Source organism: Chrysemys picta, chromosome 5, assembly GCF_011386835.1.
Source record: "Chrysemys picta bellii isolate R12L10 chromosome 5, ASM1138683v2, whole genome shotgun sequence".
NCBI classification, from domain to species: domain Eukaryota; kingdom Metazoa; phylum Chordata; order Testudines; family Emydidae; genus Chrysemys; species Chrysemys picta.
The window spans coordinates 143,149,858-143,177,577 of NC_088795.1; the positions used below are offsets into that span (position 1 = coordinate 143,149,858).

The 27,720-nt window shown below is 56.0% G+C and overlaps 1 protein-coding gene across 1 annotated transcript; it reads left to right on the plus strand.

The window, feature by feature from the left end:
• Positions 1 to 3,441: 3,441 nt before the first annotated feature.
• Positions 3,442 to 4,479, plus strand: LOC135984084 (G-protein coupled receptor 151 protein-like). Its single transcript, XM_065598526.1, has one exon. It carries the CDS (start codon positions 3,442 to 3,444, stop codon positions 4,477 to 4,479), a length of 1,038 nt encoding a protein of 345 aa, XP_065454598.1.
• Positions 4,480 to 27,720: the final 23,241 nt, after the last annotated feature.

Here is a 27,720-nt window from a genome sequence, read left to right on the forward strand (position 1 = left end):
GTTCTGGGGCAGTAAAAGTGAGCAAGGCCCTGACCCAGGTACGTTCTCATTCTGTTCTGGTTTTAAGGATTGTGAATGTTTTCTTCACGTGCTACCTGCAGTGACAGTCCGGGGCAGACATTAGAGCGGGTGTTAATTGAACTAGCGGGTAATGCAAAGAGCCAATCAGGAGGTGGCGGAAATAGAATGAGAATAAGGAGCGGTGTAGTGTTAATGAGGCCGATTACAATGGGTTAGCAAAGGAGCAGAGCTGCTAACATTTCCGGAGAGCTCCACGCAGCAGCGGGTTCCCGGGCTGAGGCTGTTCCCACACTACCTGTGGGCAGATCGCCCGGCCCCGCGGGGTACAACCGCTGTTGTGTGTGGGACTCGCCCGCCTGGCTGTGAACCAATCAGCCCCCACGGCCGCTGGGGTTTCCTGCCATTGTCCCGGGCGCTGGGCGCAAGGTGAACCCATGAACCTGCCGCGGCCGGGCGGGAGGGAAATGACCAGAAGCGTCAAAGCGCATTGGGTTTGTGGAGAGACGAGCAGCTCTCCTCCCCAGCTGCTCCTCGCTTGTCCCCTGCCCCCAGCCCGTCTCCCCTGCTCTCCCTCTCTCGCTGCCTGGCTGAGAGCCCTGCCGCCGGGGCAGGCTGCCCGCTGGGCTGCCCAGAGGATTCAGGGGACCTGGGGCAAAGCAATTTCGGGGGCCCTTCCATAAAAAAAAGTTGCAATACTATAGAATACTATATTCTTGTGGGGGCCCCTGTGGGGCCCGGGACAAATTGCCCCACATCCCCCCCCCCCCCGGATGGCCCTGGCTGCCAGCTGGGAGGGATGCTCCAGAAACAGCACCACAAGCTTGGCTCTGAATATCCGCCATTCCCTGGTGTCACACTCTGCACACAAACTCTGGCCCGATCTCCAGCCCTGGTAGCCAAGCAGCGGTGAGCTCTCGGCCTGACTCTATTCTCATTACGGTGGCCCTGACAGGCCCCAATCAAGCTCGGCACCCCAGGAGCTACCTACCACGCAGGGCGGCTTGGCTACATTGCTCAGGGCTGTGAGAAATGCCCTGCCCTGCGTGCTGTCACCCAGTTGGGGTAACCCGCACTGCAGATGGAGGAATTCCTCCAGCCACCCTTTCATGGGGGTGGATTTACCAGAGCCAGGGGAATACCCCTTGTCCCCTTTTGTGTCTGTAGTAAGTGTCCACACTACACAGCACAGCACAGCTGCAGCGCTTACGTGTAGCCACCCAGTGAGAGACAGTCCCTGCCCAGAAGCGCTTGCAGCAGACTAGGGAGGCAGAACAGGTGCGCTGGGGTTCGGTGTCTTCTTCATCACTTACTGCCCGCGTGGCCCTGGGCCCGTCACTTCATCTCCCTGTACCTCAGCAGCCCCCCAGGCCTGGCACTGGCCTGCTTGCAGGGGTGTGGGGAGACGAGCTGGTCGATAGGTTTTTGCTGGTGGGTTTTCTGACGAACCGTTTTCTGTCCCCAAACTCCAGTTTTGTCAACATCGAAATGTCTTGCAGCAGCAGCGTGGAGATTTGGGTGACATTTTTAGCACTTCGGTTCCTGTGGCCAACATGGTCCTGCGTCAGAGTTCATAAAAGGTGACCAGCAAACCACAATAACCCCCCGGATCAAAATGAAGCAACAGAGGGGTCTGAACTGACGCTTTCTGGGCATTCAGGTTCCAAGGGACACTTTGAAATTTCAGCTTTTTTGTTCCCCTTTGAAACGTTTCTTTTAGTTCAGAATTGCCAATACCCACCACCCAGCTCTAGTTGGGAAGTGTTCCTCTTCCAAAGTCACGGGGCGCCAGAGACGCGGGGGGGAAACTGAGGCACTGACTGACGGGCAGAGAACTCACCGCTGAGGCGGGAACTGCCTGCCGCTCGCCAGAGCCCCACTCAAGTGCTTTCCCCACACGCCCCCCCCCTTCCTCTTCAGTCCTGCACCTTCAGTCTCCCTCTGAGGCTGGACCCGGCCGGGGGTGGTTTCTGGGTCCGAGCTGGGGGAGCTCGTCAACATGACTCCAAACACACGGGAGAAATCCTCAGCCCAGGGGGATTCCCTTGTGGTGTCACTCCGCCTTGCTACGCCCTTTCCGCCCCAAACCGCAGCAGAGCCTCCTGGCAGGACTCACTCCGCCTGGCTGTCCGCGCTGGACCCCAAAGCGGTGCTCAGACGAGGGGTCCCAGGCTGGGGTCTCTTCTGGGGCAAAGGCGCAAACTAGACCTGCCCCCGGCTGGACCGCGGGTGAAACAGCCGCTACCCAACAACTAGCGCAACCCAAATCGGGGCATTGAAGCTCGGCTAAGCCCTTGGCTGCGCGGCTCCCGCGCCTTGTCCCCGGGACTCCGGTCTCACGCCACTAGCCGCCTGCGGGACTCGGGGCAGAAACAGGATCACCGAGAAAACTAACGCCGGCGCCTTTCCTTTGACAGTAATGACCCCCTGGAACAATGTCCCGGGTTCTGGGGGCTTCTCCCTCGCCCCCTGGAAGAGCTCGGCGGGAGGGGGGCTTTGGGGGCAGGTCTCCAGGCTGGGGTAGAGGAGGGCAGACAGAGTTTCGCTCTAGGATCCCTTCTGGCCTTGGACTCTCGGGTTCCGATTTCCCTTCCCGGGGGTGGGACACGCGGAGCGGGGCTGATCTCTGGGGGGAGCGGGAATGACACGGGTGCCCAGCGCGCAGGCGGAGCTGGAGCGGGGGCTAAACGCGATCAGGTGGATTCACACCGCAGCTCGCTCTGCCTTCCCGGCACCTGTGAAATGCAACAGGCGCTGAGCTCCAGGTCCCTGTCCACACGAAGGGGAGAGGAGTGGGGGTGGGGGGACCCCCCCCCTGCACATACAGCTGTCAATCAGAGCGGTCACACCTGTCAATCACGTGTCGCCTCTCTAGCAAGGGGTGATCGCGGTGCGGCGGGCGACACCGGAGCGGGATTTCTGTGAGTCCAGTGGATGTGAAATCAGTTGCGCGCTAACGCTGACGGCTCCCGCCCCCGGACGGCCCCCGCCAGCCCGCTGCCGGCAGGGCGGGGGCTAGTTATCCGGGGGGCGGCGGGGGGCCCTGACGTGGGAGTTGATGTCACGCCGTGCCATATAGCCGGGCGGGCTCCGGGCTGGCAGGTCCCATTTCAGCACCACGCCTCGCTGAGCAGCTCCCGGCGCCCAGGGGCCGCTACCCCGAGGATTTCGCCGCTCTCCAGCCAGCGCGCAGCGGACCTGTCGGTAGCAGGCGGCCTGGGCCCCAGCTGGCTCCGGGACCCTCCCTCGCTCGGCTCCGGCCCGCCCGAGAACCGACGCACGTTGTTACATGCCTGGCAGGCTGCAGGCCGCCCCTGCCCCTACGGACCCCGGCTCGCTGCGCCACCAGCCGCCCCGCGGAGCCCCGACGACCCTGCCGGCCTCTTCGCTGCGCACAGACCCGCTCCCCGGCGGCCAGGAGCCATGAACAGCTCCCAGCCCGTCCTCTGGGCCGGCGCGGGGCTGGACGGGACCCTGGCGCTGCCCCTGGGCCTGGCCGCCTTGGGCCTGGCGGGGCTGGCGGGCAACCTGCTGCTGCTGGCGGTGCTGGGCCAGGAGCTGCGGCGGGGCCGGGGCTCGCCGCCCCTCGCCGGGCTGCTCCACCTCTGCTGCGCCGACCTGCTGCTGCTGGCCCTGAGCGCCCCGCTGCGCCTGGCCGCCGCCTGCAGCCGCGCCTGGCCGCTGGGCGCGCTCCTCTGCCGGGGCAGCGACTGGCTGCTGCACGCCGGGCTGCTGGCCAAGTGCTTCGCCCTGGCGGCCGTCGGGCGAGCCCGCCTGCAGCAGTCGGGCGGCCCGGCCCCCGGCCCGCACGCCCTGCCCGGGCCCCGGCCGCCGCTCCTGCCGCTGCTGCCGCTCTGGCTGCCGGCGCTGGGCCTGCCGCTGCCCCTGCTGCTCTTCAGCCGGCTGGAGCCCAGCCCCGACGGGCCGCGCTGCCTCTTCCAGCCGCCCCCGGGCGCCGCCGGCTTCATGCGGGTCTTCGGCGCCGCCTACCCGCTGCTGGCCCTGCTGCTGCCGGCCGCCTTCACCGGCGGCTGCTACTGGAGAGCCCTGCGCGCCCGCGGGCCGCCCCCGGCCGGCCCCAGCACCCGCCTGCTGGCGGGCCTCAGCCTGCTCTTCCACGCCGCCTGGCTGCCCGCCTGGGGGCTGTGGCTGTGGGGCCGGCACGGCGGGGCGCGGCCGCCCCCGGCGGCGCTGGCGGGGCTGGCGCAGGCCGCGCTCTTCCTCCCGGGCGCGCTGGGCCCCGCGGTGCTGCTGGCGGCCTGCGCCGAGTTCCGGGCCGGGCTGCGGGCGCTGGCCCGACGGGGAGGCCCCGGGGCCGCGGAGCGCACCCGGGCGCTGCAGGAGGCGCCGGCGGCGGAGAAGGAGCTTCCGGACGTGCAGCACTTCTGGCAACACCGCGGGAACACGGCGGCCGGGGAGGAGAGCGACCCGGTGCCCTGGGAGCACCAGGGCACCCCCTGAGCGGCTGCCCGGCCTCGCCCCAGCGGGGCTTTCCTGCGCCCCGCGATTCCCCCGGGCCCGGCATCCCCGGGGCGTGCTGGGGGGCCGCGACTGTTCGCCCAGCCTGCCCCGGCTGCGCCAGCAAAACCCGCCGGGCGCCGCGTGCGGCCTCCGCAGATGTGTCGCTCAGTCACCAAGACCCCCCCGCCCCCGACTCTGTACGTCCCCGGCCAGTGGGTCGGTGCCCCGGGCTAGCACCGCTTGGACCCGGGCTAGCACCGCTGGGACCCGGGCTCTGTCCCCTGCCGCTGGATTCTTGGGGAAGGGGGCAGGGGCTTCACCCGGTGTGTGTAGGGGTGTGAGGCCGGGGGAGGGGATGTGTCTGAACCCAGTTGGATGCTCCGAAGGGTGATCCGGCTTCGCCGCCCGCGGGGACCGGGGCGCGCTGCTCTCCAGGGCAGGCAGGGAGCCGGGCCGGAGCTCTGCGGGCAGCTGGCGGGGGAGCCGGGCGGGCAGGTTCTTTAGTGACCAGGGCAATTCCTTGAGAGTAAAGGGGCGCGCCCGGGATTTCTTGTTCCTCGATTGTGATCCCCGCAAGGGGTGTTGGGGGGGGGGGAAGGGAGAACAGTGACGGGTCTGGCTCCCTGCTCGCTGCCTGTCCGGGCTTTACCATCACTGATGGAAACAAACCACCTCCGAGGTGTCCATGGACAGCAGCCCAGGTACCGAGCCTGGCGTTGCCTTCGGTCCGTGTGTGAATCCCGAAAACACCGCTCAGCTCTGCAAGGCAGGACTGGGCCCAAGTGAAACCAGGCCGGCAATAAGGCGCCCATTTGTAACGGGGGGGGGGGGGGGCGGGGGGGTGATGAACCAGCGGAACAATTTCGGGGGGGGGATTCTCCCCACTGCCAGGTTTAAAAGCAAGATGGGCTGTTCGTCTACCAGCGCGGCTCCAGGGACTGTTTCGGGCAGGTATCCGGCCTGGGCTAGCCAGGGGGTCGGACTAGATGCTCTCGATGGTCCCCTCTGGCCTTGGGGTCCAGGCCGAGTGATTGTGCCTGGCTCCGTGTTGGGACTCAGACCCAAACCGAGACACCCGAAGTGGTCTGAGCGGTCCGCATCTGCAGAGCCCCTTTGCTTTGACAAGCCAGCCCCGGCCGTAGCTCAGAGGATGGGTCTATGCTAGGATCAAAGCTGTTTAGAGAAAGGGAGCCAACGCCCTGGCGGATTTTCACATGGATTAGCGGGTGGGCACTTCGGGGTTCCCCTCGGTCAGCTAACACATGTTCAAGTACAACTGGCTCTGTCTACACGAACCCCCCCCCCACACACACACACACACAAACTGTCTTTCTGGAGCATTCACTAATCCAGGGGTTCTCAAACTAGGGGTCGGGACCCCTCAGGGGGTCGCAGGGTTATTACATGGGGGGGGGGTCGCAAGCTGTCAACCTCCATCCCAAACTCCACTTTGCCTCCAGCATTTATAATGGTGTTAAATATACAAAAAAAGTGTTTTTAATTTGGGGGGGGTCACACTCAGAGGTTTGCTATGTGAAAGGGTCACCAGGACAAAAGTCTGAGCACCACGGCACTAATCAGTCCTACTACTAGTGTCGCTGGTTGGAATTCATAACTATTCCGTGGATATTCCAAGCCGACAATGCTGGCGTTTGGGTGTTTTCATGAACCATCCCACGCTGGTGTTCACCACTCAAGAATGGGCTGCGGGTGGAATACCTGAATTCCGCTGGATCGGGCAGCTCCGATTCAAAGCTTTGTGCATCCGTGAATGTTAAAGGTTTCATATGCAATCATAGTAAACTGAAGGTGTCGTCGTTGCAAAATCTGTGCGATCTTTCCACCGGGATATGACCAGTTCCATGTGTATCTATGTATTTCATTGATTTCAATGGGCGTTAGGTGCATAAGTACCTTTGAGGATCTGGGCCTTCGTCTCTGGGCCTCGGTTTCCCTACATGACTTATTTAAGGGGGCCTGTGAGAGAGCTGGAGACTGAACCCAAATCTCCTGAGTCCCAGTGACTTTTGCATAAGACCAACCTTCTCATGAGTGATGACTTTCCCATTGCTCCAGAGTGCTCTCCCTCCGGCCTCAGTTAAATCTACGCTTAGGGATAAGGAAGAGAATAAGACCTGGATAACTCCTGAGTATCGGTGAATTTGTTCCTCTAGTTCCAGTGCAAGCAATGGGAAACAGAACTGGGGAGCCGATGAGGGCCTGGGATGCAGCCTCCTGGTCTTCCCCCCAGTGTTGTATCCTCCGATCTGTTCCAGCGTGTCTAGCTTCAGAGCACGTCGCCTCTTGAGTCTGTGAAGCTTAAACGATAAACTGATAAATGATAAACCAAGCTACAATAAAGCTGTACAATCTTTTACGTTGTTTTGACTCTTCATCCTCCATTGTACGAGAGCCAAGAGGCCTGGGTGGCCGTGTGGTGTTTTGTTTTCCATGCGTAAATGCTATCAGAGTTCATAATAATACTTAACACTTATGCAGGGCTTGTCACCTGCAGATCTCAAAGCAATTTACAGAGGTGAATAAGCGCTACTAGCCCGGTGTTAGAGATGGGGAAACTGAGGCACAGAGCAGTGAGGTGATGAGTAAATGGCAAAGCTGGGAAGAGAACCCTCCTGATTCCTCCCCAGTGCCCTGTCCATTGGACTAGGCCTTTGGGGTAGGAGCCTGGCAGAGCCAGCTCGCAGCCCCTAAGTCCTTGCTTTGGCTTCTGCTCCATGAAGAGGTTTAGCTTAGTCTTTTGGGGACCAGCCCAAAGCTCTTCACACACACCCCAAATCCCCACAGACTTCACCAGGAGTTTGGGTGCCCAAGGGATGCAGCGCCGGATCTGCTCACAGGCTCTGAGGGCGCTGTCCTACTGAGAAGCCCTCTCCCCATTCTTCAACCCCATAATCTTGGGGCTCTGCTCATCTGTACATTCAGATTTGGCTAGACATTCACGAGGTCTGGTCTACACCCCAAGTGTATCACTGTAACTAAAGGCGTGATATTATACGGATTTAGTTAAACCAGCAGTGTGTGGACACTTGTGAACAGGCTGGCCACCTCCTAAGCACCCTCTGGTGGTCTGAGGTCCCTGTACAGGTGGCCTGCCTCAGTTTCTCCACTTCTCCGGGCTTTCTCAGTCAAATGACCACAACACACTCTTGTCAGGTGCAGCACACCCCTTCTTGGGGCCGGATTTATTAACACTGCAAAATCATCCCCCAAGTAAAGTTCTCAGAAATCCCCACCATGTTCACACTCCCAGTCTCTTCCCTGCTGGGTATCTCCAGGGCTTCTCTGCCTGGAGCCCTTTCCCCTGGAAGCTGAGGGTTCCCTGCTGGCATCCGCTCACTCCCAGCAGACTCTGTAGTGTGAGAGAGAGAGCGAGGGAGAGCCTAAGCATCGGCCCTCCCCAATTACCGCTACCGGAGCCCACTGGACTCCAGGCCCAGAGATGCTCCGTTGCCAGAGTCGGAGGCCCACACTTGTCTCACAGCGGCACACCTCAGTGGTAGGGCTTGTGAAGTTGGGCCGATTTCGGTCCTTTGTCTCCTCCGTGGAACACCAACCCGCGGTGAACCGCAGAGTCTGCTGGAGGGGTTTACAGACGGCAGAATTACCCAGGCTGACTCAGTTCCTGCAGGCTGGTTAGAGCTGCCTCTCGGACTCCTCAAATGATCCGCAGCTGGCCTGGTTGGGGCCTCATGGCAGCAATTATCAGGAAGTAACTGACAGCTTCAGTGTCTGGATCCAGCTGGAGAGGGACCAATTCCTTATTCTCTCCACCCTCGGGTAAGAACTTCTCCCTTCCTGAGATGGGGACGGGAAGAGAAGGCTCCTTATGTGACCCACGCCTCCTCTCTGGGAGAGTCCGGCTAGTCTCTCCTCCCGCGCTGCAGCCACGTGGCACTTCTTTGCTAGCCCCTTAAAGAAAGAAAAGGGTCTCTCTGTGGGGGGAGGGTTGGAAAGACAGAGCGGAGGGGGGAGAGATTTGTTGGGCACCTTCCATAACAGGGTCTTTGAGCCTCACACCCACCCTGGGGAGGAGGGATTCATGGGGATGAAGGGAACTTAGCATTAAAGTAGGAAGATCTTGTAGAGGGGTCAGGATGAGACGTCTCTCCCTGCCCTGGGGCTCTGCCCTCCGGGACTCCAGAACCTGCTCTCTGCAGTGGGACCTCCACAGAGCCCCTGGCCCGAAGGACAAACAAAGGAAGTATCAACGAAGGGTCACAAACCGGTTGATTTAGGAAAGGGTTTTCTGTGGCACCCATTGCCAGGGCATCTTGCTGCTGTGGCATCTGGCCTGGGGCCTCGGCGTCAGGCTTGGAATGATCACCCTGAGGTTGGATCCACCCCAGGTTCAGCTCTGAGGAGAGCCGGCTCCTGGTTTCATCACTGAACACTGTGAATCTTCTCCAAGGCCCTGACTACAGCTCAGCCGCGGGACCACAGGCCCGGCACAGCAGGGGCGGTGAGTGGGGAGGTGGCTACGTCCACTCTCCTTGTTGGTGACAGCGAAGCAAAAAAAAAAAGCCGCGATCGGTGGCACTTCGGCGGCAGCTCTACCGCGCCGCTTCATTCTTCGGCGGCAATTCGGCAGCTGGTCCTTCGCTCCGAGAGGGACTGAGGGACCCACCGCCGAATTGCCGCCGAAGACCCGGACGTGTCACCCCTTTCCATTGGCCGCCCCAAGCACCTGCTTCCTTCGCTGGTGCCTGGAGCCGGCCCTGCTTGTAGGGGGGAGGGATAGCTCAGTGGTTTGAGCATTGGCCTGCTAAACCCAGGGTTGTAAGTTCAGTCCTTGAGAGGGCTGCTTGGGGGGTCTGGAGCATAATCAGTACTTGGTCCTGCTAGTGAAGGCAGGGGCTGGACTCAATGACCTATTAAGGTCCCTTCTAGCTCTAGGAGATAGGATATCTCCATTAATTTCTATTTTGTATTTCTAACTGCACTGGCTTTAGACGGTCTCGGATTTGAGCCTCAGTGGAAGCAGGAGATCAGATTAGATGAGCGCAATGATGCTTTCTGGCTTTAAAATCTAGGAAACAACATTAAAAGAATCACTCCCCCACTTATACAATGTAGCCACCGGAATAACGGGCCTGCAGCTCTCCCCGAATTGTGAGCTCAATGGTTAAAAGTGAGAGAAAGTTCAGAAAGTGTCCCAAGAACCTGGAATAACACCTGCCAATGGGAAAAGAGACAGGCTGCCTTAGTTCAACTCAGGGACATGCCTGGGAAACCAGAGATGTGTAGAGCCGGAAACCAATGGATCAAAATTGCTATGGCACATAATTGGGCCTAATTGGTGGATGAAATAACGAGAGGGTGGGTGGGCTCTTCTGCCCAGCAGTCCTGGTTGGGGTCAAAGAAATGACTTTGGGCAGAAAGGTGGCTCCCGGGACACTGGCTGAGTGAAAGCTGGAACGGCGAGAGGAGGGGAGCACCGGGCTTCATCGTCACCAGGGCCGGCTCCAGGCGCCAGCGAAGGAAGCAGGTACCTGGGGTAGGCAATAGAAAGGGGCGGCACGCCCGTCTGTTGTTGGGGCGGCTCGTCCGGGTCTGTGGCGGCACTTCGGCCGTGGGTCCTTCACTCCCTCTTCGGCGACCGCTCAATTTTTCCTTTTTTTTTTCTTCGCCGCTTGGGGCGGCAAAAAAGCTGGAGCTGGCCCTGATCGCCATGACTGCCACCCCTCTGCCTCCTGCTGGGACCCCTGGACCCTTTTCTTCCCAATCCCGAGGATGTCGTGGCCAACTGTGCCAGAGAGATGGACCCAGGTGACATCACCACCTCCCCTGGCCCCAGCTAAATTCAGGACATCACCTGGGACCAAGACTTTGCCTGCCCCCTGCCCTTTTCCTTCTCCCCCCATTGCTTCTCTTTCCTCTCCCTCTCTCCTGTTTCCTTCTGTCTAATCGGAGCCTGGCTTAGCCGGCCAAGACTATATTTTGCAACACTGCTGTGAGCCTGTGACCAGAAAGGCAGCTGAATCATAGAATATCAGGGTTGGAAGGGATCTCATGAGGTATCAAGTCCAACCCCCTGCTCAAAGCAGGACCAATTCCCAGACAGATTTTTGCCCCAGATCCCTAAGTGGCCCCCTCAAGGATTGAACTCACAACCCTGGGTTTAGCAGGCCAATGCTCAAACCACTGAGCCATCCCTCCCCTGAAAGCAATGCCCTGAACAGCCCGATGCTGGTACGAGTTTGCCAGGTCTCAGAATGGCAGATCAGACCATGGGCTGGGCCGGTATCTCTCCAGCAGGGAGGTTGCCAGTGAATGTCAACGCCCAAGACAAAAGCTGCGTTTTCTCTCTTTGCTGGTCTTTTCTCTCCCCTTTTGTGCATATTTGTCGTCTCTTGATGTGCGAAGTGGGGAATTTTTTATTTTTTCGTGGTTTTCCAATGGTTTGCATGCAGAGGGAGTGGGACTCAGTGTCCCTGGGTGTTACTGGTTTAACAAGGGGAGGGGAACAGGAGTTTGTTGTTACAGAGGACCGGAGAGGGAACTTGGGACTCCAGCCGATGGCCTGGAGGAGGGACACCCCAGCGGCTGGTGACCTGACAACCCGGAGACCCAGCTTAGGAGTCGCAGCCGGTTCTGGGCAGGGGGAGGACAATGTGCTGTGAAGAAAGGACCCCATGACCTAACCAGCCGGCTCCAGCCCGGGGGGGGGAGAGGTGGAGAGGAGAGGAGGCCCAGACGACCCTGTTTACCTGGAGAGAAGACAATGGACAGAGGCAGGTCCTGGGGCCGGGGATCTCAGATGCCCAGCTGGGAAGCAGGGGGGCTCGGGGCTGGAGAGGGGGAACAGGCAGGGCCGACCTAGATGCAGGGAAGACGGGGAATGTGCTGGGCTGAGGGAGGCCAGGCCTGAGGGTCAGAGAGTTTCCTGTGCTGGGGTCAAAGCTCAATAAACCCTCCTGTGTTACGCTGGCTGAGAGTCACTCCGGGCTAGAGAACAGGGGGCATCAACCCCTTCGGTGGTGGAGGCCCGGGGGGGGTCCAGAGCGAGGGGACTCCCTGAGGGGGCCCACGGCAGAGACAGACGTGCTAAGGCTCAGAGAGGTGCGGCTCCAGGAGGTGGAGGGGCCTGACCCCAAGAGCAAGTGGACCCCGGGGAAAAGAGCTGTCGCACTGAAAGGGGCACCCCCCACGGACCGCACGGGGCCAAGAGAGGGCACAGCCTGTGAGTCCGTGACATGTGCCTTCTAGGAAACTGAGTCCGAATTTAACAACAACAACAGCTGCAGCCCATCTCAACAGTCAGGGTAATTACCCCGTGGAGCAATGTACCAAGGGGGTGGCGGATTCTCCATTGCTGGTCATTTTTAAATCTTTTTCTCAAAGCTCTGCTCTGGGAATTTTTCGGGGGCCGTTTCCTGGCCTGGGCTAGGCAGAGGGTCCCCCACGGTCCCCTGTGGCCTTGCAGTCTGTGAAACCGGGACTCATGCCCACACTTGCCGCTAAAGCTGGCTCCAGTTGGTGCAGCAAGTTCAGTGCACAAGAGCTGGGAACAACCCGAACCCATCCATGACCCCAGGCAATCGGAGCCGATCAGACACGGTAACTACGGGAGCTGATCCCGGGGCGGGTCCCACTGAATTCAGTGAGAGCTCAGGGCGCACAGCACCTTGTGGGAAGGGATGGATCCCAGGGTGCCAGCTTAGCCCACTGCACTCAGGAACCCTTCAGTTACCGGACTGAGACACACCTGAAGCTCCCCAGCTGGTGAAATTCTTTCCCTCCCCCCAAGCTGGTTCGGCAAATTCCCACCTGGACTGGTGCTGGGAGATTGATTTTCCAGCACACGTGACACCGTGCAGCGCATTGATCGACCCGGGGGGCCGCGGGGGCAGCAGACTGTGAGCTAACCAGCCTTAATGCTGGCCCTCGCTGGGCTGCAGGTCTCCCTGAGGATTGAAAGAGGAAATGATTTATTGAATCCTTTGTTTGTCTTCAGCCAGACATCCCCTGTGTCTCTCTCCTCCCTGCCCCGGCAGGGCTGTGAATGATTAATGTGCACCAGCCCGGGGAGCAGCACTGGCTTCCCAGCAGGCAGGGGAGAAGGGCATGCAACTGGCGTTTGGACAGAGCCCCTCGCCTTTTAAGCCCCTGTGACGGGCACGGATTAGATGCAGGCCAGGTGTGCAGGGCAGCGGTTCTGCTTCGCTCCCCAGGGAGCGGAGAGGCAGCTGTCGCTGTTTCCTAGCCTGGCCTGGCCCGGCCCTACAAGGTCTGCCAGATCCACCGTGCAGGGAGGCAGAGAACCCTCTGCAGGGCTGGGAGAGAGAAGTCTCCGTCTGCCTTCTCCATCACGCCTCTTGTCCGCCCTGCAGCAGCCAGGGTCCCGGGGAGCTGGAGACACGCAGCAGGTGAGGGGCCAGAAAGGTGTAGGGGCAGCAGGAGAGCAGGGGCATGGCTGGAGTCTCCAACCAAGAGCCTGGGTAGCAGGCCCCTTGCACTGCTACTGCACATGTAGCCATGTTTTGCCTCAGGCGAGCGGGCCCCCCCATGTGGGTCTGCGCTGGCCACTCCACCGCTGAAGCAGATGGAACCAACCTGGCCCCTTTGTTTTTATCACCACCGAATGCAGGCCACGATCCTGGAGCATTAGCCTGGATGGCCTCAGAGTACCAGCATGCAGCCCCTTGCCTGCAATTTATCAGCACGCCAGCAGCCGGGTGGAGCCTTTGGCAGGCTCTGTGCTTTGTTGGCCGTCCCAGACATCACCAGCTTGGGAAGACAGAGACGCTGGCTCTAGAAGCCAATGAACATAGAAACAAGTGGCAAGTTCCTTGGGGATCCACATGGCGCCAGGGTGGGAGAACCCCCAAGAACCGAACCGGATTTGTTCACTTGCCTTTATATACAAAGCTATTGCCCCAAAGCCCAGCACAGCACCCCTGGGTGAACTCACCTCACTCACTGTGACATCCTGGGTCTTGAACCCGGGCATCCCCTGACAGCTGCCACCTCCGGGCTGCCACCCAATGGGGGCTGGGAGTGGGGGGCTATAGCCCCAGCCAAGTCACCACCCACGGGAGCTCTGAGTGGAGGATCGCCCGGCTCCACCGCTTGGTCCCACGAGGCTAGTTAAGCCAGGAGGAGGAACAGGAAGTTTGTTTGAGCAGCAAGGTGGGTTCCTGTTGTGGCTGCACTGGGCCCTGCTCATGCCTGTTCTGCTCCTGACTCCTGCCTTACCCACGGCTTCGTTCCTGTTCCCCCCGTGCTCGATCCTTGTCTCTCCTCCTGCCCTGACACCCACCGCCAATCCTCAGCGACCCGTCCTGGCTCCGACCCCGGCCTCCGGCTTCTGACCTGGGCCCTGGCATTTGGTCTCTGACCCTCCGCTTTGATTCCTGGCAGTCGACTCTGGTGCTGCCCCTCAGCTAGGTTCCCCAACCTGCATGCCTGCTCCGCCCACTAGACCTGACTCCTGCTCTGACAACGAGGCCAGACTGCCCACATCCCAGTCCATAATACGCCAGTCATTGACTTCACCTGTGGAACTGTTCACCAGAGGATGTTGCGAAGGCCAAGACCATAACATGGTGCAAAAAAGACGTAGATAAGTTCATAGCCGATAGGTCCATCAATGGCTATTAGCCAGGATGGGCAGGGATGTTGTCTCTAGCCTCTGTTTGGCAGAAGCTGGGAATGGGTGACTAGGGATGGATCACTTGATGATTCCCTGTTCTGTTCATTCCCTCTGGGGCTCCTGGCACTGGCCACTGTCAGCAGACAAGACACTGGGCTAGATGGACCTTTGGTCTGACCCAGTCTGGCCGTTCTTATGTTCTTACATTTCAGCGGGAAGATGTGGACTAGCTCCACTTAGGATTTTCTCTCCTGTTCCCCTCGGCACCTCCCCAGGGGACCAGTTCGGATTCCTCAGGCTTCCCCAAGTCTGTGTGGAAGGGTCGGCATCAAACAGGCAACCTCTGGCCGCCTCTTGTGATTTGGTCTCCGCCCTGGCAGGGCCTGAGGGCTCTCACTGAGGAGGACTCGCACCTCGCTGGCTGGCTCTAGGGCCTTTCAGCTAAGAGAGCAGCTTGCAGGACCCCGGTGAGCGCCTATGCCTGGCTCTCCATGTCTGAGCACCGCCACCAGCTAAGGAGGTGTGGCCCGGATGCCCGTGCAGCTGGACAGGGACCGGCTGGCTCCGAGGACTGGGCGTGAGAGCAAAGAGTCATTGGCATCTGGCGCGCTGGTTCCAATCCAGCCCAGGCCGATAGACGCCAGGTGGTTGCCGTTTAGGGGCCTGTCAAAGGTATCTTGTGGGACGGGGCCCTCAGCACAACTAGGCCTCCTGCTGGCTGCCTCTGCAGAGAGACTTAGGGCCTGAGCCGAAGCCCCCCGACGTTGGTGGAGCAGCTCCGATGGCTTTCAGTAGGCTTGGGCTTGGGCTGCGCAGGCCGAGCACTCCCCTCGCCCCCAGAGGCAGGCTGGTGAGGTGGGGAGCCTGGGGGACGCTTGCCCTGTATTTCCCCAGCTTGTGCCCACTCCAAGGACAGGCAGCCTCCGGGACTGTCGCTCTCCTGCACTAAACTCCCCTTCTCTCCCCTCGCACCAGTTCCTGCCTGGCACAGCCGGCCGGGTGCATTCAGGGACCAGTCCCCTGCCTGGCAGCCTGCCCAACGGAGCCCTGCTCTTCTGTTCCCACAGCCACTTCAGCCCTCCAGAGAACCAGCCAGCCCTGGCGCTCCTTAGCCCTTCAGACAATGGTTCCCTGGTTGCCCAGAAGGGGCACCTCAGAGACCAAATCCCCAATGGGACTAGATTCTCCTGTGCCCCGAAGGGATCTGTGCTCCTAAATCCCTTCGGCGCTTTTGACAATCCCATGCAGAGGGTCCGGCCCTGCTGGCTGTCTGGCTGCCACTCTCAGAGCTCCAAGAAATAGCCAGTAACTCGTGAGTCCATTGGGGTCCTTCCATTTGCCCACATCAGACGTCTCCTTCTGTGTTAATATGCTAATGGGCACCGCTCGGGCGCTGACCCTCTAGCCTGAGCTTAATTGCCTGTTATCCTGGTTAATCAGCCTGCGCGGGATGTAATTGTTCGCCCCAGAGTCGCGCTGACAAGCACCAGCCACCAGCGCAATTGACTGGCTGCGGCCGGGCTTCAGGGGCCGGGGAGGAAACCAGAAATGTCAGGTGAAGCGCCAGGCTCCGCTTGCTGCCTTGCAGACCCCCCCAGCTCCTAACAGCTTCTGAGAGGAGCCGGTCACCTCGTCCCCTTTCCAATTAAACCCTCCAGCGTGTCCAGCCAGTGGAGAATTAACAGGCAGCGCAGAGGATAATTACAAACGGCGGTGAGGGGTCACCCATCCCATTTACCGCGTCTCCGGCTGGCCACGGGGCTCGATGAGAATGAGGAAGAGCTTGATTAAAGGTCTCTCAGGGCACCGTGACTGGAAATGCCCCCGGCTGGGCGTCCCTGCCGTTGTCCCAGGCGTTCTGGTTCCATCCCAAAGGAGGAGCCGTCGAAGCAGTGGGGGAGCCGCGGGCCACCAGCAATAATGCCTCGGGCTGGATGCACAGGAGGTTAGCGGGGTTGGTGCTGCAGAGATCAGGCCGTTCTGGTCAGTTCTCAGCCGCTAGCGCTGGCCACGGCCGGGGAGGGTGACGCTGCAGCTGTTGAAGATGCTGGCACACTATGTGCACAGCAGGATGTGAGCCCACGGCCCTCTCCAGGATAAGGTGAGACCTGCTCCAGGGTGAGGGTGTGTCGCCCTCGAGTGCAGGCAGGCATGGCCTGGGAAGTAACGGTGGGATCTCCCCAACGAAACCCCACGTGCCAGGCCTGCTTGTCCAGCATCCCCCCACTTGCCTGCATCACCTCCCCCTGCAGACCATGCTAACAGTACGTGTGTGGGAAGGGAGGGCGTTGGGAGGGGTTGTGATTTTTTGTATTAATTTGCATAAAGAAACAAACAAAAAATACAAAAGGTAAACGTCTTACAGCCTGTATGTTACCAAATACCGGCCATGTCCCAGGAGAGCCAGTGCACCCGCGGAAGTCGGGGATTGTCTGGGGCTTGGTCCTGCTTTGAGCAGGGGGTTGGACTAGATACCTCCTGAGGTCCCTTCCATTCCCTTCCAACCCTGATCTTCTACGATTCTACGTTTCCAGCCTGTCAGAGCTGCAAGGCGAGGCAGTACATCGGTCAGTATTACCCAGACACACCAACTTAGGGTGGGGGTAACAATAATCATCAAAAAGGACGCACACAAACAGGCAAAAAGGGAAAGGATGGCCAGGCAGGGGGAAGAGGGAGGGGAAAGCGGAGTGGGCAGCTGGAATGGAAATCTGGCATTAGAGGAGCTATTTCCGCATTCTTTACCCAAATGTATCAGCAAACAGGGTCCACGTTTCTTCAACTGCATGGACGGGCTCTCCGTGTCGAGAAGCTATTCTTTCTTCCGCAGCTAACTCGGACCGGGCCAAATACCCCGGCTCCGCTCTGGGCACAGAGCTGCTCCTCCGTTGCTGTAAGATCGTGTGCTTAGCAGTTGTTTCACCCCTCCAGACCCACAGTCTCTGTGGTGGAGTGAAACCCAGAGCAGCCGGTACATCACCTAGGATGCAGTTTCACGCTGAGGTTTGGTTGCTGAAGCCACACCCTGTTTCCGCTCTTAGGTTCGCCTCTTCCCACCGCTGCCTGCCACCACCTGGCTTTTCTGCGGCCCTGGAAACGGCCTTGCGGTGATGCCAAAGGTCCCGAGGGCTAATTGTCAGCCCCGACTCTGTGGTATTTGGGTGATGCCTGTGTGGACACGTAGACGTGTTCTATGGAGACCGAGGGCTCTGGCATCATGCACATCTTCTCGGAGCAGTGGGTGTTGTTCTTTGACCCCATGCCCCCGCCCCATTTCTGCATGACCCCGGATTCGCTGACATCTGTGTCTCAGGAGAGACTTTGCTGGCTCGAGGTAGGAGTTGGATCCCCCCCTCCCCAGTCTTCCCACAGATCAAAGAGACTGGCCCCTAAATTCACTAAAAGAACTTTACAAATTCTTCGGAGGTGGCCGGGTTAATAGCCAGGACCTGGGGGCCTTGCGGGTCAGCTGCCCCACAGCCTGCAGCTTCAGCCAATCCGGGCTGTTCTCGGGACTCAGCCCCAGGAAGGGCCTTCAGAATGAGTCCCCTTAGCCCAGGCAGCCAGCGGCAGCACCAGCCCAAACTAGACTAATCATCCCCAGGCCGAGGCTGTGGGTGAAACTTGGAGCCCAGAGCCAAGTGTTAGGGAGGCAAAGAGACTTAAAATCGGCCTGGCAGGTGAGACTGCCGAGAGCCCTGCGCTGCTGTCAGACCGACAGCACTGAGGGCAGGCGGGAGCCACACCTGCAGGAATGGGCCGGCTGCCCAGTGCCGGGGGCGGAGGGGGAGCAGCAGAGACCGGAGCCGGTAGCTGCCTTTGAGATGTGTGTGTGCGACTGCCTGCACGCGTGTGTGTGTGTGTGTTAGACTTGTGTGTGGATCTGTGTGTTTGTGCGGATATGTACGTGTGTGTGTGTGACTTGTGTGTGGATCTGTGTGTTTGTGCGGATATGTACGTGTGTGTGTGTGAGACTTGTGTGTGGATCTGTGTGTTTGTGCAGATATGTACGTGTGTGTGTGTGAGACTTGTGTGTGGATCTGTGTGTTTGTGCGGATATGTACGTGTGTGTGTGTGTGAGACTTGTGTGTGGATCTGTGTGTTTGTGCAGATATGTACGTGTGTGTGTGTGTGAGACTTGTGTGTGGATCTGTGTGTTTGTGCAGATATGTATGTGTGTGTGTGTGTGAGACTTGTGTGTGGATCTGTGTGTTTGTGCAGATATGTACGTGTGTGTGTGTGAGACTTGTGTGTGGATCTGTGTGTTTGTGCAGATATGTACGTGTGTGTGTGTGAGACTTGTGTGTGGATCTGTGTGTTTGTGCAGATATGTATGTGTGTGTGTGTGTGAGACTTGTGTGTGGATCTGTGTGTTTGTGCAGATATGTATGTGTGTGTGTGTGAGACTTGTGTGTGGATCTGTGTGTTTGTGCAGATATGAACGTGTGTTCGTGTGCATCGGAGGTTAGCCAGGGGCTCGTCAATCCTGCAGATAAAGAAAGAGCAGGATCCCATGGCTGGAAGTTGAAGCTAGCCCAATTCAGACTGGAAATAAGGTGTCATTTTTTTACCATTGGAACAATTTCCCCGGTGGATTCTCCATCACCGGCGGTGTTTAAATCAAGACTGGCAGTTTGTCTAGCAGCTCGGCTCTAGGGATTACTGTGGGGCTGGTCTCTGGCCGGGGCTAGGCAGGAGGTCAGAGCAGATGATCACAATGGCCTTGGAATCTCGGAAGCTCTGGAGAAGTGCCCTGCTGGGGGGACACAGGGGAATCACGGCTTTTCATTTGAATTTCCTCCCCCTAAACACATCAGAGAGACTTAATTTTCTTCAGCTCCAACCCATCCCCCAGTTCCTGCTCACTGGTTGAGGCTGGCCTGAGTATGAATCCTTCCAAACATGGCTACGGATGTGCCTGAGGCTTTGCCCTCCCTGTCTATCCTGGGCCGCTCTTTGCATGCCCCGTATGTTTGCCCTCTCTGTGCTCTTTGATGGAGGGATTCTTTCAGTCCGTCCCAATGGCACACCTGCCGTGGCAGACATACTGGCTTCATCCGTAACACAGCTCCAGATATTTCCATCTTCTTTTCTGGATCACGTTGGAGATAAGGGGTTGGTGAACTCCTTGATGAATCTCGGCATTTGTTATTCCATTTAATACCTACTATGTTCCTGTGGCATTTGCTTTTGAAGGCGTTTAGAGTCCATCTGTACCTTTGGTGGACTTCCAGCTTTGTGTATTTGAAGGCTGAGTTGCAGATTCCTAGTTTGGGCTTCAGGCTGTAGGCTTTTGAGGACCAAATCTTGTTCCAGCTGGTGAATGCAGCTGCCACATTGCTTATTTTTGATGTTGTTTCCTTCTGGCCATCCCCACTGGCCAGCACGTCGGTGCCAACGAACGTGAATCGACTCCCCTCTTGCATTCCTTGGCCTTCTAACGCAATGCTGGAGCTGGGAGCTGATGGGGTTCGTGTTAGATTTGTTTTTTCAGAACTGATCATGAACCCCATCTTTTCTGTGAATCTGCCCCGTCTTTCTGTCTCTGCATCCATCATGGCAGAGCTGTCACTTAGATGAGCTATGTCCGTAGCGAAATCTAGATCTTCCGGGGTACTGTTTGTTGAGCCATGCAATGCCTGTGTTGTATCCGACTGCACGTTTTCTCATAGCAAAGTCAAAGACCATGCCAAATAGGAGAGGTGAGAGGCTGCGTCCCTGTTTGACACCTGTGTCTATGTTAAACCATTTCTTGTTAAACCATGCTGAAACTTGATAGAAAGCTTTCATGATGTTTGGTGGCACCATAGCTCAGTGGTTTGAGCATTGGCCTGCTAAACCCAGGGTTGTGAGTTCAATCCTTGAGGGGGCCACTTAGGGATCTGGGGCAAAAATCTGTCTGGGGATTGGTCCTGCTTTGAGCAGGGGGTTGGACTAGATGACTTCTGAGGTCCCTTCCAACCCTGAGATTCTATTCTATGTCCCAAAGGGCCAGCTGCTAATGACACCTCTCGCCATCTGTCAGAGAATCATCCCAAGTAAGGTGGACAAGACCTGATGAGTTCCATCCAGTGCATCCTCCAAGGGCTGGAGCAGACGTATCACCTACAGACCATTTTCCAGGACTTTGCCCAGGCTGTTAATTGTCCCAAGCGATGGAGCTCACGCCGCTCCCCTTGGGAGACAATCCACAGACATGAATTCATCTCTTGAGGCTTTTTTTCACCTTCTTCCTCGTGAGGCAATAAGTCCTTGATGGTTAGAAATGGCCCATGCCACCAATTCTCTATCTGGATTTTGAACACCCCAGGGTGGGAATGTTTGCATCTGGGGGTCTCAATTTGACCCACTATAAAGTCAGGGTCCATCATTCAAATGACACTGTAAGATTTGAGAAGTGTCACTGTTAGGAGCCAGTTATCTGCCCTGGTGCAAATGTCACCTTCTAAAACCTCCTTAGCAACAGGTTGATTCCAAGCCAACTCGGAGAACTAATTAGCCTGTTCATTCCCCCTTTGATGGGCACGCACAGTGAAATACAGCGCAGGGAGCTTTTTAGTACTAGAAAATGTTGAGGCTTTAGTCTCTGTTCTGTGCCTGGAGGATTGAAACCTACAGCTAGGTCTGGCTGAATCTGCAAATGCAAGGTTTTTTTAATCCAATGTCCTCCCCCTCCCCCCCATCCACCCCCAAAATCTTTAAATTCCTTTAAGTGAGCAATTAACGTGATTCAGGATGTCAGCGTCTGAACGTGATGTGCAAATTCCTAGAATCAGTCAGTCCCAGATACCTGTTATTGAGGAACCATGTGGAGGCAGATGCATTGAAAACAGTAATTTGGGGAAAAGGCCTTACAGGTGTGCCTTCAACATCGGAATTATGTTTATTTACGTGTAGGGATTTGACATCTTAATATGCAGGGTCACTTACCTTGGAAAGGAACTAAATCCAAGGAGTAAACAGCTCTCGCTACGGTCGAGAGGTAGTTCCCCCCCTCCCCCGTCCCCTATTCTCTGCTTACGGCTAGAGCTGGGATAAGAATTTACTGCAAAACCATAAAGCAAGTGAAACGCACCTGGTATGGAGTCTGCATGCTGCTCGAAGCTCCCCAACCAGAGCTCAGGGAACCTGTCTGTCCTGTTGCCATTGTCCTAACTGAAGGAGGCACAAGATCTGGCTCTAAGCCCAGACCCTCTCAGTGGAGTTGGTTAAAAACTTTCCAACAAAGCTTAAAAAGAAAGAAAGAAAATGCCTTTTTGACCAAAATAAAAATATTCATTTTGGCCCAAAATTTTCAGTTTTCACCCAAATCTTTTCAAACAAGAAAGAAAACATTATCACACTAAAATGAATTTTTTGGATGTGTGGGAGGGGAAACCCTTTTTTGTTAATATAAGTTTGTTTGTTTTTAATTTCCCACTGGAAAAGCAGGGAGGGGCATTAGAAAGTGGAGAAAAACACTCTCATTTTGCGCATAGACACACTTTTTTTCTGGAAAACCGTGTAGAAATAAGGGATTGAGGTATTTCCTTCTAATGAAATAGGACACACTTTTTTTAATGTAATTTTTCACTCTTTTGACAAAAAAAACCCACAGAAAGTTTTGAATAAAACAAAAACTGTTCATTTCTTTCTAAATCTTTGATGATCTATGCTGCCCTTTTCTCACTCTGCTCTTCCTCTCCCTTCACAAAGGTCAGAGCTCCAGGTGACCTTGGTTCAGACCCATCTCTCCAGGTGCTCCTATACCTGGTGGATGTGTGAAGATTCAGTAGGAGCCAATTATCTTGCAATGGCAAAAGAAAGTGCATAATTACTGAGCAGTGCGTTGGGGCTGGATTCTCCAGTGGGGTCAATCAAAGTATGTTTTGGGAAGAAAATGGAGCTGAACCAAATCATGTCAGCAGAGGAACTGCTGTCTCCGTGCGGCTTGTAACGTAAGTAAGGCATTTGTACTTGATAACTTGACAGTGTCTCTCTGAAGTGGGGCAGGGGGGCGGGGGGCACTGTGAAAGCACAGAGAAAAGGACAGAGCAAGTTACCCAGTGTAAGGAAGAAACATGAAGTGAAGAACAGAAGCAGAGGATGCAGTCTAGCTCTTGTGTGCGCCTCCCCTCCATAATATCTGGGCCCCAATCAGCAAAGGATGTTAGCCTCACAACATTCCTCGGAGATGGGGAGCTATTATCCCCATTTTCCGGGGGGAGAGGGGAAACTGAGGCACGGGGTAGTTTAAATGGTGACTTGACCAGGATCAGGAAGTAAGTCTGTGGCAGAGCTGGGAAAGATCCTGCCCTTTCCTTTGAAGCATCTGGTACTTGCTGCAGTTGCAACCAGAACGCTGGACTAGATGGCTCAGGGTAGCAATCCTTATGTTCATCTGACAACATCCATCAGGCCTTTTCTCACAGTATTTCATAGAAACATAGAACTGGAAGGGACCTCGAGAGGTCATCTAGTTCAGTCCCCTGCACTCGTGGCAGGACTAATTATCTAGACCATCCCTGACAGGTGTTTGTCTAACCTGCTCTTAAAAATCCCCAATGATGGAGATTCCACAGCCTCCCTAGGCAATTTATTCTGGTGCTTAACCAGCTAGGAAGTTTTTCCTGATATCCAACCTAAACCACCCTTGCTACAATTTAAGCCCATTGCTTCTTGTCCTATCCTCAGAAGTTAAGAACAACAAGTTTTCTCCCTCCTCCTTGAAACAATCTTTTATGTACTTGAAAACTGTTATCATGTCCCCTCTCGGTCTTCTCTTCTCCAGACTAAACCAACCCAATTTTTCAATCTTCCCTCCTAGATCATGTTCTCTAGACTTTTCATCATTTTTGTTGCTTTTCTCTGGACTTTCTCCAATTTCTCCACATCTTTCCTGAAATGTGGCGCCCACAACTGCATAGCTTTATGTGTAGCAGAGAGCAGGAAAGCACCTTGCCGCTCCTTGTCATTGCTAAGGTAACTGCAAGGAGCTTGGTTAGAATAGAAAGGCTTTTAGCAGGCAAGGCCCCCAGGGGGAAGCTGATATGACTGGTCTTTCATTCCTATGAGCCTCTCCCTGTATGGTGTCACTTTACGGTAACAGTGCCCAATTATTCTCATACTCACATGGGTTCAACGCCCACAGCCTTCAGTGGGAACTGAGGGCAGAACTGAGTCTGTCCAGTCAATGGACCAGCCCTGCATGGTTTCTGCCATCACCAGAGATGTAGACCGGCCAAGAAGCCCAACCCACAGGAGAGAATAGGGCATGAGACGCCCTCCCACGAGGCACTGCGTCACTGCGGGCGGATGCAGTTTAATGTCGCGCTGACACGAAAGGAAATATTTCCGTTTTCTCAGAAAGCTTGGGCGAAATCGACACCTTCCAATTGCGTATAAACTTCCTTTCCTGTCAAACAATCATTTCAGTGGAAAATTCCCAACCAGGTCACTTTAATGAAGTTATGCCCTGTGGCGGGTGGTCACCCGCTCCTGTCCTGAAGGGCTTGAAGTCAGCCCTGGGAGAGGGCTGAGGCTGCGAGAGGGCTGCTGCTGGGGAAAGCAGCAAACCTCGGCTGATTGGGGAACCAGCCACAGCTGCGGCCACGCCCCAATCAGACGGTAGCTGGCCTTATAAAGGCCAGGGAAGCCAGGAGCTAGGCGAGTCTCTCTCTAGCTTGCTGCGGGAGAAGGGCCTGGGGAGCTGAACAGAGTACCTAAAGTGGAGCAGGGCTGGGGGAAAGCTAGGGGACTGGGGGAGTGCCAGCCTGGAACCCCCCCCCCCCCAGGCTGCAGGCCTTGTTAAAGGTCGGAAAGGGTACTGGGTTGCAGAGGGCAGCCCAAGGGTAGGCAGAGGGAGCAGGGCCAAACCCTCCTTCCCAGTGCTGAGTGGCATTTACACTGCAGTCTGCCCCAGTGAATGGGGGCTAGATCGAGACTGGCAGTAGCCATAGACTGAGGTGGGGATAGAGGGTGGAGGTTCCCCGGGAAGGGGAGACCCAGATCTGTGGGGGTATTGCCAGGGGGCAGCACCCCAGCCTGAAAGGGGCACTGGGGTCCAGGAGGGACTCGGGCCCAGAGGCAAGCAGGACACCAGCCTGCAGAGGGCGCTCCGGAGGCTGGAAACGCTAATTCCCTGGACGACCAGCAGGAGGCGCTGCAGGGGTGAGTCCCGCCCTGTGACATGCCCCATCCAAGCCAAAACACAGAACAACAGCTTTATGGAACCGACAGGTTTATGAACAATGCGTCATATACCTGTCTGCCTGTGTATGGCGCTCTTCGTTAGGGAGGCGCTGGCGATCATGACTCCATGGTTAAGGCGGTGCAGGGTTTTCCACGTAAAGCAAGAATGCTAATTAGAGCAGATCAAAACTTTTTTGAAACAAAAGGGATTTTGTTGAGTCTGAAAAGACCTTTTTCAAAAGAAAAAAACAAACCTTTTTGCAAAAAAGTGTTGAAATTATTGATGTTTTTCCTTTTCTGAAATCTTTTGCAATACATTAAAATCACAATTATTATCAAAATTTCAAAGATGATTTTTTGACCAACAAAACATTTCAATACTTTTTTTTGAATTGTGAAATAAAAATTTCAAATAATTAATACAAACAGGCCTCTTTTGAAAGGGAAACAACTTGGAAAATTTCATTTTTTTTCCACAAAACCTTTTTTTCCTCATTTATTGACCAGTTCTAATATTAATTAGCTACATACACAGCACATGGGCAGTCTTATTTTCAACTCCAAGAATTTAACATTCCTGCATCAGCCTGCCTAGCCCCACCCCGCAATCATGAGATTGGTTTAGAATTCACAGGATTTTATCAGATAAGGAATGCTGGGCACTTTTCATTTACCTTCTGGTTTTTGAGACTTTAGGGGTCACATTTGCAAGCTTTTTTCCTGCAGGATGGCTAGAGATATAGTCTTATTTTTAAATGCAAGCTGCTGTTCTCATGTCATCACATGACTCCAGGAACTGGGTCTTTAAGAAAAACACCCCAAATATTGTGAGATTCATGATAAAACAGCAAGAGTGGGCAAAATGCACATATTGCTGATATGTCGCACTGCTGTGACATGCACTAGCCCAGCAATAATCATGTTTAAAAAATTCTGCCCTCTGTTAACCCGAGGGGGAGCTCAGGGTGTTGGCACAGCACAGCAGGGATGGCAGGATTAGAAATGGACCAGCACCAGAATGGTTTAGGTGGAGTTGGGAACCTCTTGGACCACAGATGGGACTGGAGTCTGCTGGGTTGGGTTTAGATTGGGAATCGGCTCCAAGGGGCCAAATTCAGATATGGGTCCAAATTGGGATGACACCCCCCCCCACCCCCACCCCAAGAATTCAGGCTTGTTCAGCCCCAGTGCTTGGGTTCAGCCCCCCCCAGTAACTCGAAATGAATGGAGATTGACTGGCTCAGAGTGGGATAATCCAGCGTAGGGCTGAATGAGGTGAACGAGGGCGGGGGGATTGGACAAGGTGCACTAGACTGGGGTTTGAGGGGGCTGGAGACTAATAGCATTGCCGCTGAAGAGAGGGGGCTGCCGTCCTCTGGGTGGGGCGGGCCACACTGCAGCTGGCACGTTGCCCCAGGAAGACCCTGGGAGAATCCGTGAGCCTCCCCCCGAGCCCCAAGGGACAGGGGACCCAGCGAGGGCAGAGGATTCTCAGCCCAGCCCACAGGCCTCAGCGCGCCCCACTGCTGTTCGGGGGGGGGGGGGGGCTGCGGGGCCGCGAAAAGAGACTGTCTCAAAGGGGACCTCAAGAATCACCATGGCAACTGCTGGACCACAGCTGGCAGCAGCCGGGAGATGGCAGCCGGCAGGGCTGGTCCTGTGCTAGGGGAGGAGAACGCTCCGAGAAGGGTCCTCACCGGTCACCCCTCTGCCAGTGCCCCTCAATCCCAACCCATGCCCCCCCCCACCTAATTATCCCAGCCCTGGGCTCCCCTCCCCCACTCTGCCAGTGCCCCTCAATCCCAACCCATGGCCCCACCTCTGCCATCCTTCTCATGTACACCTTGTATATGGCAGATTGAATGTTATGTCTTTCAAGTACATTATTTCGATATACCTAGAAAAACAGTACACAATGGACCAGGTGATGACGTCCTCTGACTCTACATACATCTGCCGCTCCTCTCTGCAAAGGTCTGCCTGGTAGAGGTGTTATGAAAGGTTCTGTGCATTGTGTTGGTCTGTTAGTTCTGCAATGTTCACATGCAGATATTTTAATCTTTACGTCCTTGTTGACGCCCGGCCCCCCACACTGACTGGTTGGGCCATTCGTGGCATTTGGTTGATCCTTGTTGTCCCTCTTGCATGAGGTTTAGGATTTCTCCTCTCATTCCGTTGGAATTACAATGAGTAGTCATAAGTCCATTTGACTCAATTGTCCACCCACCGCAAAGTAGTCTCTTGTCACTTCCTTAGTGTCCTTTAGATACGTGGGCCAGCCGCCCCTGTGTAACTTAGAACTTCCGGAAGTGGCGTGTCTGTCAGGGATGCTTTTTGTAGCTGGTGTCGTCTCTTCTCTGACCCTGGTCTGTATGCGTCCACAGCATCCACGTACATCTTTACCCCATCTTCGAACTTACGGCTCCATGACAGAGTGTTTGCTACTGCAGGATTTTCCCCAGGAACACATTTAACAATTGGATTAAATCGCGTGACTTTAGCGGATCTCCGTGACTTCTTCCACTTCAGCCCCCACCGCAGCGGCAGGGCTGGAGCAGCGGCCGGGGCTGGAGCAGCGGTCGGGGCTGGAGCAGGGGTTGGAGCATCAGCAGGGTTGGAGCAGCAGCTAGTGGTCGGCCCCCAGCAGGGCTTCGTATGCTTAGTCTTGGGTATAAGCCATAGACAGGTTGCAGGCTTCCGTGAATTTTTGTTTATTGCCCGTGACCTGTGTGTGACCTTTACTAAAATTACCCTCTACAAAATACAGACGTGGGCATCTCAGCAGTGCTTGATCCAGATCTTTTCTGTTGATGAGGGTCTCAAGTGGTTTATGGTCCCTTATCAGCGTAAACGAATCCAGCCCACACAGATATCTAAAGTTCTCACAGGCCCAGATGCTTGCCAGGCTCCTTTTCACTCTCTGCAGATCATTTTTCTGCTTCTGTGAGTGTGAGAGCAAAATGCAGCTGGCTTCCACTCCGAACCCTGTTACTGCGACAAGACACCACCTAGGCCATAGCTGCTTGTATCGAACTGAGCATCATGGGTTTGTTCGCCTCGTAGTACCTGAGAACTGGAGCTGCTGAGATCATTTCTTTTACCATGGAAGGCAATGTCTTAATTTGGCCCCCATAGCCGAGATGTGTTGGACTTTAACAGTACATTCAATGGTTTGTCACTGCATAAGGATCTTGTAGGTATCAACCAAGGTAATTTACCAGCCCCAGTATGCATCTCAGTTCTGGTACGTTAGCGGGTGCATTCAATTCTTGAATTGCTTTTACTTTCTCAGAGCTAGGACTGATTCCATCTCTGTATAGTGTCAGTCCCAGGCGAGGGACCGACAATAGGGTCGCCTTAGGGTAGATTTGTGCCCCCCCCCCTTCCCGGAATTCAGTAGGGCCCAGTGTAGGTGGAAAATGCACTTTTCCTTGTTTAGCTTCAGTCCAGACTTTCTT